Here is a 12,038-nt window from a genome sequence, read left to right on the forward strand (position 1 = left end):
CATCCAATTATTTATAAAGTGATAACATTTTAATAGTTAATTGATTTACATTAAGTCAACATAAAGGTTTAAAAGGAACTGGAAAATCAAACAAAATACAAGACAAAAATGTATAGACATTAAATTTAGACAAAAATACCAATATTCACTTTATTTTTACATAGTGACTAGTTAACAAACCATATGAGAATTATATATTACATATGTAAGATGATGTATAATTGTAATGCAATGAAGAACCAAATATTTTTAAATACATTGTGAAAAATAAATAATTAATAATTATAAATTCGTTTTAAATTATTTGAGTGGTTACGTCGAAAATATTTTAGTCGATTTTGTAAAATATTTTTTTATGCAATTAATTCAGGATGATTATTTTAGTTAATGCTGGATATTGTATTCATGATTACATAAATTTGAGTTAATAAATATAATTATACATATATACTTATAAATGTTGTATATGTAATAAATATAATATAATTCTGTTGTAATAAAGTACAACAAAATTTATGTTTGATTGTCATCCAATTATTTATAAAGTAGTAACGTTTTCACAATTTTAGGCGATTTATATTAAGTCGATACAAAAGTCCAATAAAACAATAGTATCATTGGCTTGGATTGAAGAATCGAAAATAAAATACAATACAAGACATTAAAATAAGACAAATACATCAATGTTCATATTATTTTTATATAGTGACTAGTTACCAAACCATATGAGAATTATATATCAAAAATATACATAAGATGATGGGTATAATGATGGGTATATACCCTGTCTTTTTATCTAGATAATTACTTTACTATACTACTAGTTTTAAATGATTTACAATTTATAAAAAAACAAACACTACTAATTTCATGTATCTAACTGATAACATTGCTACTAATCTGCTATAAGGATTTCGAGTAAAAGTATCTGAGAATTATCGAGTTGACGATTTTTTTTTGTTATGTGGCATAATAGAAAACGGCAGATGGCAAAATAGCTATAGTTGTGGTTTTTATATAAATAGTTAGATTAATTTATGAATTTTTTTGTTTTTTACTAAACAGCAGTGAAAATTTGCAGTAGAAGCGAGTTGTTGACAATTGGCGAGTTGTTGATTTTTTCAATTAAATGGCATATAAACGAAGCGGACAATAGACGGCAAACTACCCACAGCTGTAACTATTTATATAAATATTTAGATTAATTAATAAATTTTCTTTGTAATACAGAAATATGAAAATAATTTAATAAAATTAGTCTACTACTACTACATATAAATGAAGCATAGCGTTTTTTTTATTAAAGTATATTTTTCGATATATAACAATTAAATATGGCTTTAGTTCAGATCCTGCCAAATCTAGATATATCATTACCTATTAATCAGAACTTAGAGTTGCTTCAATTAAATAGGTATTAGGGGAAACATATCTCACAGACATGTTTAACTGAACTATACTAAAAGATAGTTAAGTCCAACTTGAGGATTGATTTCTATTGGCGGAACATTTATTTGTTTACTGTTTATTATATTGAAATCTTTAAAGTTTGCTGTAAAATCTTACAATATTTTAAATAAATTAAACTGATTTAAAACGGTAATATTTTTTGAGATAAGATACCATAGTTAACGTAAAATATTTATACATATGTACTATATATATTTTAAATTATATAGTTTAATATATATGAATAGTATTTTTGTTGTAATATATATATAATCTCCATTATTTTATTTATATTTTTAAAAATTTTTAATAATAAATTCCGATAAAAAACAGTAAATGCTACAAACACACAGATACAAACACACATAATAAATATTAAATAATTCTAAATAAAAGTTTGATGCCTAATATACAAAACCACAAGATAAACTATAATTTCGGTTAAATGGTTATACTTAGTAACTTTTTGTAATAAATCATTCAATTAGAAAAATATTTTCTTTTCCCATAAGCGGCTTAAAACTTGCATAATACTCGTACATCACAGCACCAGGCAGTAATTTTTCTTCATATACGAGTAACGAAAACACATTTGTGCTACTTTGGGTTTAAGATACTTTTTGATTGAAATTTTTTGCTTTTTATTTTATTTCTGGGCATTTCTGAGTATTAGACGAAAATGGCAAAATTTGGTACAAAAGCCACAATTTTTAGCCATTTTTGACTTTGGTGCTGTTAACTATTGTTTCAGCGGTTGATAGTCCGCACTGGCGGTTCATTTCTGTGGTTTAATATGCATGTTGTGGGTCGGCCTACAGCACTTTTTCAGTAGTTCAGTGTTTGAACTTTAGGAGCAGCGAGCCGAAATTGGCAAAATTGTTGTTTATAATGAAGAAGACAACAAAGAAAATTGCGCAGAAAATTTTGTAATTTTAGTTTTAGTAGCAACTTTAGATACTTTTCCTTTTTGCCCCTCTTGATTTTTTGTGGTGTAATGATAAAGTTAGAAAATATGCTTTTAACGAAATGTTTTCCAGATGACTTTATATTGCATAAGTTTTTTAGGTTTCCTTTTTTCTTCACAAGAATATGGTTTATGGTCTTCATTTGGTTTAATCATTTTTAAAGAAAGAGTAATTTCTCCAGAAGTGTCAGATTGTATAAAACGCATATTTTATTTGTAACAACTTTGTTTAGTGAAAAAAATATTGTTAATTTGTATGACCAAAAAAAAATATGCTGTAATTATTTAATAGTATAATTGGTTAGTTAATTGAAAGTTAAATTATTATATTTTTATTGTGTCTTTAAATGAAAAAGTCCAATATTTCGACTATCTTTGATTGCTAACTTCAGGGGAGGAGGAACACTTTTATTTTATAAAAAAATATTGCTTAAAATTATTTTGTGTTAATATTAACCTAACAATTAATTAATAGTTAAAATAAATATTTTGTACCTTTAAGTTATATTTGGTTGTATTCAAGAAATGAAAACAGGAGTATTTTAAGGTTCCACTTTTTATTTGATATTATCGTATTATTTATATATTAAAGATCTCCAAAGATATGTTTATGATATAGAGGTTTAATATGAAGAAGAAAAGATTAAGCTAAATGATGAAAAGTATAAGGCAATTTTCATCACTACAAAGGAGTTGACATTCATTCAGAAGTCGAAATTCAGTATCTGGGTGAAAACTTAGATAATACATTTACATAGAAAATATATTAAATACAAAAAGATCATTCAGTTAGGTGATAGATGGGAAGATATGTAGTGCTGGCAGGCCACGACCATATACAAACTGAATTGATCCGTAGCGATGCCAGATCAGAATTCGTAAAAATGCAGTTAAAAGTGCTAAGAACTGCAGTTAGAAGTAGTTTATATAAGATAGTTTACTCTAACATCAATAATAAAGTTCAGCCCCTTAAAGAAGTTGAGGCGCTGAAGAAATTTGTGCAATATTTTAGAGATCAGCACAGAAATAGAGATGATGCTCCTGAGTTTCCTTTAGGTCAAATCCTGCAATCTTTATTGCTGTTGTTGTTTTTAGTTTATGCTCTAATAGTTAAGAATTATTAAAATTATTCCGTCCAATACTCAATAGTAAGTGAAACATTAAGAATAAACAGGTTAACAGTTAAACAAACAGAACAAAATTATAATAAAACTTATTCTATGGATTCTAATTCTATGGATGTGTAATTTATAAAAATACTGCAGAGAACACAATTAAACACTTCTAAATGTGGCGATCAGAAGAGTTTTGAGTGCGTCAAAATATGTCAGAAATGTTATTAAGTTCTCTGGATAGACCCGATATAGATGTTCAACGGTGGTAAGAAATCAAAGTATTTCCAAATACTAGATAAAAATGATAACTAGTTTTTCATAAATGAGATAACGTAATAAGAAAAGAAACATAGGGTGACTAACGTAGTTGTATCCTATAAAAAAGGAACGGCAGTCTAGAACAAAGCTACAATCATAATTTTACATAAGGAAAATGATGAAAATGTGCTGTCTTTTACAAACTCCAGAAAACATGATAATCAGTTCTATTGGATTTCTATTATATTTAGATAAAATTTTAGTACTGTCCTATTTACTTAGCATCAACAAAAAATAGAGAATTTTGTTCTTATATTCAATGAAGATTATACACAAGCAAGTTGTAAAAAAATTTAATTAAACAAATATACCATCATTTCTGTATTTAACCAGTGTCTAATAAAACTTATATTCATCACAAATAATAGTGCTCAAGGATATCAGCTTATAAATCTCAAACTATTTTTTAGGCTTATAATAATTAATACTAATAAAAACTGTTAATTATGATGTGTATAGAGAACGTTTTGTTTATATTTTATAACATAGCAGCGAATTTTATTTATGCTTTTATGTATAATATTTTATCACACCTTTTAATATGATGACCCAATCATTAGAACTACATACAATTCTAGTATGTAAAGCTGTATCTATATTGCAAGTATCAAGGTGTAAAATGCTGCTGGTAAAAATTATTCTCAGCTGAACGTTTGCACGAATTAAAATAAATCGAAATTTTATGCATATTTTTACATAAATTTTTATAACAAACTCCATATATAAAAATTTTTTCAAAGTAATTTTAGAAACTTTACTGAAAATTCCTAGGTAATGGCTGTATGTAGATACTTTTTTGTTCCTAAAAAATTCATTAAAGTTTATTTTCTTTGTGGTGGCAGCAATTTAAAGCGTTACTGTTCATTGAACAGAGAAAATATTGTTCCAGGACGGACGAAAGGAAAAACAACAGTGAACTTTATTTGACCAGAAATTTTTAAATAGAGTGGAAAACAAATGTAATATGCAAAATGACGTTAGGAATTTCAGTGCTCAGTTTTAGTACGAAATCACGAAAAAATAAAAAATTAATTAAATTAACAAAAGTTAAATAAATTTTAGATATGCTCGTAAATACATAATTACAATATCAACATAACTTAATGATGACATCATTAACATACTTTATTTATTTATTGCTAAGCATTGAATTCGAAACCAGTTAACAGATATTTTTAAATAAATAAAACTATGCTGCCTTATATTTCACTGGTTCGATCTGTCTAAGTGCAGCATTTAATTGCATATTTATATTATTATTTATATATATTAGTAAAACCTTTAGAAACGTCAATAATAAAATTAAAAAATTTATAACTCTTTTATAATCAACAAAAACAAAAAAAAAAACAAAATGTGATTTACATGTGATGTGAACGAGAACGGCGCAAAATACTCAAATCATTCGATTCTATTGAATCGTAGAACACTTCAGTCCTACACTGCTCAGCACCCGCTACTCTAGTCTATTAGCAAAAGTTTTTATACTCGACCCGTTCTGTTCTAAACTTTTTATTTATTTTTAATATTTTTTTTATATTTAATTTCTACTTTGCAAATGGTCATTTGTGTTAGGGTTTCACTTCATTTGAGCCATAAAAATATTGTAAATAAGGTATATATATATATGTATGAAATATATGTAAGTAAATATGAAACTTCGTCTACAAGTTTACTTATTGATTTTTATACTTTTTCTTTATTTTAGATTTTTTGTTTTAGTTTTGCTAGATTTAAATATCTAAACGTCTTTGAATTTAACGAGAGACCTGTTTTCTGGGTTTTTTGTTATTTAAGAATTAACACAGAATTTATTATTTTAATAATTAAAATACATAAAAATAAATTCTGGCAAGAATTCTAAGAAAAAGTCACGTTAAATATTAATAAAAGCAAAAACAGATTTTTTTCTTTCATGGAACATTGAAAGTCTTAACAAGAAACTTTAGACTTTGATTTCTAGAATATTTAATTAAAAACTGTTCAGACTTTTAATTTTTCTAGTAATTACTGTACTAAGCCAAGAAACTATGATTGGAGTTTAGCTGGCATATCTCTCTAGCTATTTTAGCAATGTTCTTATATTAGAATTAGAAAAAAATGTGTTAAAATTATTTTAAATTATATTAAATTATTCACAAAGAAATAAATAGACAAAGGCGCAATAAAGTGCCATATATGAAGGCAAAAGACAAAGTTTTAAGTGATCTGAATCATTTTACCTGTAACCTAAAGAATAGTGAGAAATCACTAAACTAAGCTGAAAAAAATTTAAAATAATTAAAAAGAATAGTAATTAAAACAAATAAATAAATGACGTATAACTTACTTCAAAGTAGAGCGTATTAAATACTCGTTAGTCTGATAATTAAATGTTAGTGGGATATTAATGTGTTTTCACTGCTTACTTAGTAAGTGTAACTTACGTAGTAACTGTAACTTACTTAGTAAGTGTAACTTTAAGTAAGTTTCCTTAAAATTTGAAATATTAAAAAAGTAGTAATTAAAACAAATAAATAAATGACTCGTATTAAATAGTCTGACAATTAAAGGCTAACGGGGTAAGAGTTACCGAATATAAGTCTAATGAGGCAAACTAAAATCTATAATTTACAATTTAAAACAAAAATCTATTGAGCTTTTGGAAGGTAAATTTGTAAAAATTAATGTTTATTCTCCAAAAAAAAAAAACACTTAAGATCATTATATAGATTTTAGCTAGTAATATTATTCGAAAAACTTTTACTGAAAATATTAAAAATAAACACTATATTGAAACTATATGTAGTGTGAAATATGTATTAAATATATATATGCATTCAATATATTTATATATATTGAAAATATATAATATTAAAATTAAGCGTTTGTTATATTCACACTAGAATTTTAAATATTATTAGAGCTGATCAGAGCTACGGTACTACCAACTGGCGTCAGAAAGCAACTAATCGGGCTGACTGGCGGAGACTACTCGACGCGGCCAAGTGCCAACTAAGCAAGTAAGTAAGAGATCAGAGCTTTAGACATTTTAAAATTCGATCATCTGATTCGAGCACCGTGATTCCATGTTTAAAATATATTCAAAATAAAACTCCTCAATCCAATATATCAATATAAAAATACATAAATGACATTAATCTTTTAACTAGATTTTATTAAATACTATGTTATATACTATATTTTATTATTACAATACGAATAATTACTTACAATAATCATTATAAGTAATTATAATCATATGTATTATATATTATATATATATATGAATTATAATAATTTATTATATTTAAAATTATTAATATTATACTATATAAATATAATAGTGCTTAATATTAGCGTGATCAACTGAAAACATATTTTAAAAATAAATAAACAAGTGATGTCGTTAAAGTATTGTATTTAAAATCTTAACAGGTGATGTAGTTATTAAGGTATAAATACCCTTACAAAAAATTAATTAAGTAGTTATCCAATGACCTTCAAAATATTATTTATTACTGAAGAAATCTGGCATGAAAATTGAAATTTAATTTATAATATATAAATATTTATAATAATTATAAATATTTTAAAATACAAATATATTTATTTTATTTTATTTTAGATAACCTTGTTACTTATATTGTATAACAAACTATCTCTTGAGTGGAAAAAATTTTTCAAGATAAATGAGTAAATTAAAATAAACAATTGAAATTTAATTTGTCAAAGCAATTTTGCAGCAGATTTTTATGATGATTTGATTTGACAAATACATCTGTATAATTAGAAACACGTAGACATTAATGTGATTTTATTTAATTAGAAAATATATAAGCATGTTAAAAAATAATTACACTTTTATATAGAAGTCACGAAAATCAAATATAGATAAAAACAAAAAAATTAAAATGAAATTAATATTATTGAAAATAAATATGTTAAAGTAAGTAAAAATTAATTAAAGAGTATTTTAAAAAAAAATTCAAGATAGTAAATATAAAAAAAATTAAATAAAATGAAGTTAAAAATAATATATAAAATATAAGATTTTATTTTATAAATAGAACAATAAATAAATAAATTTCTTTTTTTTGTAAAGATCACAGGATTTTTTAATAATATAAAAATTATTAATTTTTGTGCAAATAAAAAACAATGTTTAAAAAAAAATTTTAAAATAATATTTTAAATAATTTTTTTTTAAAAAAAATATTTTTGTTAATTTTCAAAGTTTGGCTATAACTATTTTAAAAATATATCTGGCTTTTATATTTTAATTATTACATTAATTTTGTTATACATTAAAAAACAATTAAAAAAATGCAATTAAAAAATAATTAATTAGTTTATAAAGTGAAAGACAAATAATAACAAAATATATATTACTTAAACAATAAAAAAAAATCGAGAAGGTAAGTAATTATGTAAGAGCTATTCAATGATTTTAAATGAAATTGATTTATTGTAATATATTATACGTTTAATAGGTTAGGAAATATGATATATATATCATAGCAACATTATTATAGCAAAAAGCTTAAATAAAAAAAGGTTTAATATATTAAAAACAATTTTATTCTTCACACCACAAGTTGAAATTGTAGAGAAAAACAAGGGCTTTCCTACAAACCCAAGTCAGTAATACCTATACAATATTATTTCTATTTCGGTCTGTTCAAAATAATAGCATTTCATCATACCTATCATATACTAGATTATTTTGATATTATAATAAATAAAAAATTTTAATTAAGTTAATTTGTCTTAATTAAATAATTTGTAATAATTAATTTTTCTCAATGCTTTAAGCAATACCCAAGGAAATTTTATTATTTTCTACATGTATGTATATATTCAAAATAGATAAAAAATATGATATAAACTATAAATATAATTATAAAGAAAAATAAGAGATTTGAATTAAGATATGAATATATTAAGTTTTATATTCAGAAAAAAAAAAAATTTGCTATTACCAAATTGTGAAAAAATTCAAAAAATAATGTGCAAATTATTTTTTTTTCTATTAAGATAATAAATATCTTAAATTTTTTATTAAATTTTTGTTTATGTTTTTTAGTGTTTAATCATGAACACTACAAACGCTTAACCGCTTCAATAGCTTTTGATAATAAATAAAGATAAATAATCATGAACTAAAATGGGTTTGTAGCTGAAATAGAGATGAAGAGTAGATATAATTATTTTTGTATGTAAGTTGTACTAAATTATTAAATTGTTAACCTTGAATAAATAAAATACGATAACCTATATTAATTTCATGTTTATAATATAGTATTATGAAGTTTACTATGATTTGCGGAATTTAATTATGATTCAAATTATTGTTAATTTATATACTGCTTAAAACACAAAAATTATGTAAAAAATATATAGTATTCTAAAAGGGTTTGAAGAGTAATAAGGAAACGACAACTACACAAATTTGATTAATTTATTTAAATTTGAGTGACCATACAACCCTGTTTTGAGTATTGCCAAGTACTCGTTATCACTGATCTTAGGAAATATTCGAATTCGAATAGTCTATTCTTATATACATATCTCACATATCTTATCATACATTTATAGTATTATAGTATTATCATACAGTATTCTATTAAAAAGGAATATGCGAAATATGTAGTCCAACTAAGTCGAATTGTATAAAAGTACATACTCGAATACCTTTAAATTAAATTCTTATGAATTCTGATGTGTAGATATATAAGTTGATAACATCAAGAGTGATATAACATAGATCATGTTTTTCTTTTATCAAATTATTTTAATAAAAATTAACACAGCAGGCTGTAAAATACAACCATATATATATTTGTTAAAAAATTTAAATTTTCAATATTTATTTCAAAATTATTTTGTACTAAATCACTACTAAATTTCAGATTGCACAGCTTTTGTGTTAAGCGAGTGCTTTTCTGGAATAGCAAAATTATTCATATACCGTTCAAAGAAAAGGTGTATCTTTTCCAAATTCAAATATAGTTCTATGTTTGTTCTATATATGTTCTATGTAAGTTCTAGTGATTTTCATTAAAACTATGAAGAAAGCAATAAATGTATGGAATTGCAATAATTCCCCAAATTTTTCGAGATTTGAGTTAGTTCAATGGGTCAATGACACACTTTTATCAACAAATATCTCCAAAGTCGAAGAAATGTCAAAGGGATATCATTATTGCCAAATGTTTGACCAAATCTTTCCTGGGGTTATTAATATGAACAAAGTCAAATTTTCTACTGAGCTGGCACGGGACCATATAGGCAATTTTAAATTATTGCAAAAAGCATTCATAAGTGCTGACATCACAAAAGAACTAAAAATTGAAGACTTGATAATAGGACGTTTCAAAAACAACTTTGCATTACTAGTTTGGTTTAGAAAATTCTACGATATTAATAAAGGTAAAAATTTGAATTATAATACAGTTGAAAAGTGTGATTCCTGTTTAGAATTTAGTGAAAATCTAAATGAGAAAAATTTGGTATCAAAGTCAATATCGACGCAATCTTTTACAGTGGTCATGTATAAAAAAACAGGTAAGGAAGAGAATACCTTATCCTATTCCCTAATACTTGATGAAAATCAGAATAAAATGGAGACCAATAATAATTCTGCATCGAATTCGATATCGAGCCACAATTTTACAGTGCTTGTGGGTAAAAAATTAAATGAAGAAGTGAATACCTTACCCAGTGCTCTAACACTTGATGAAAATTATAGCAAAATGGAGAACAATAATTCAATATCGAGTCAAATTTTTACAGTAGTAGTAAAATTATTACTTGATAATAATCAGAACAAAATGGAGACTAACAACAACTTGGCCTCAAAGTCAATATCAAGCCATACTTTTACAGTACTCGTCACTAAGAAATCTAGGAAAGAACTCAATATATTATCTTACTTCATTGAATGTGAAGAACCTAGTTCTGTTATGGAGTCAATGGAAGATAGTACCGTGTAAGCAATTGCGCCATTAAATTTGTGTTACAGAAATTGTTGTTACCCATGATTATGCTCAGAAAAGATTCTACAGAAAAATAGCGAGTATTCATAGCTTGTGGCATATATATGTAGACGCAAAAATTTATTCTATATGGATAATCTGGATTGACAAACAAGTAAGATAATTTACATACATTCATATAACAAGGAAACAAAGTATTAAAATTTTATATTTTTCTCAGATTCATTGTGGATAACAGAGTAAAATTCATGTAATTATTTCGGCAGCTAAATTTTTTCTTACTAATAATGAATTCATACGATATCAGTATCATAACCAAGTTTTAAGTTTTTGATAAGATTAAGCAATATATTTTAATATAGTACTTAAAACAAATTGTGTTTCGTTGTAAACTTATTACTTATTGATGGAGGTTTCATTATTTCTGAGAAATTTTAGTCCATAGATTACAACTGATTTTTAGAAAGCTAAGAAAAATTTATTAAATATATGGTCCGAATTTAATTGTATATGAAAATTGCACTAAACTATCTAATTATCAAGACAATATGTAGATAAATATCCCATTGGAATAAATTACGCCGGCAACAATAGAAGTTATATGTTTAAATATAACTTCTTTATAGTTGAGGATCGAAGTCTATCTCTACCTACCTCTGATGTTCTTTGAACAAATTACCCAATTTCGTTTACCTTCCGTACGGATCTTATAAAAAAAGAGTGGAAGTTGTGGGCACCTGAATTACGTGGCACTAGGTACATACTTCTGGTGGTATGTTGCAATAATAGAAAGTCAGTGAAAGTTAGTTTGCAAGGGGTAATAGTCTGTTTTTACACCTGAATCTATAAATAAACTAAATCAAACATTCTAACAAAAACGAAACCGATTGAAAATAATATGAGTATATTGATCGAAATTTATAAAACAAGATGTTTAGGTGTTATTGTATTGGAATTAGAGAGATCTATTGTCATGCATTATTTTATTACTATCACTTTAGATTTGGAATTAGGTTGATAAGCTTTCTGTTTCTTTTCATTGTGATGGCAATGTATTGTTCAACTTATATCTACCATTTATTAAAATCAGTTTTTCATATCATTTTAATTCTTTATTTTTTTTTGTTTTTTTTTTTTGTTTTGAAGAATATAAGCTTTTATAAAAACAACTTTACTAACTTCGCACCCATCTACTAGAAACCCGTTTTTTTTAAC

The 12,038-nt window shown here is 24.6% G+C and overlaps 2 protein-coding genes across 3 annotated transcripts in view; one reads left to right on the forward strand and one right to left on the reverse strand.

The window, feature by feature from the left end:
* Nucleotides 1–12,038, reverse strand: part of LOC119671029 (low-density lipoprotein receptor-related protein 2) — a 151,577-nt gene that overhangs the window by 130,404 nt on the left and 9,135 nt on the right. The gene's annotated exons all lie outside the window — the stretch shown is intronic.
* On the forward strand, nt 9,707–11,162 carry LOC119671030 (microtubule-associated protein RP/EB family member 2-like). Of its 2 annotated transcripts, XM_038081516.1 has the most exons (3): nt 9,707–10,257; nt 10,306–10,977; nt 11,044–11,162. In XM_038081516.1, the coding sequence occupies exons 1-2, from the start codon at nt 9,894–9,896 to the stop codon at nt 10,818–10,820; spliced, it is 879 nt and encodes a 292-aa protein (XP_037937444.1). In that variant the 5' UTR covers nt 9,707–9,893; the 3' UTR covers nt 10,821–10,977; nt 11,044–11,162. The 2 variants fall into 2 exon arrangements, with proteins under 2 accessions (XP_037937444.1, XP_037937443.1); XM_038081515.1 differs by having other exon boundaries at nt 9,707–10,977.

Source organism: Teleopsis dalmanni, chromosome 1 (assembly GCF_002237135.1).
Source record: "Teleopsis dalmanni isolate 2A chromosome 1, ASM223713v2, whole genome shotgun sequence".
NCBI classification, from domain to species: domain Eukaryota; kingdom Metazoa; phylum Arthropoda; class Insecta; order Diptera; family Diopsidae; genus Teleopsis; species Teleopsis dalmanni.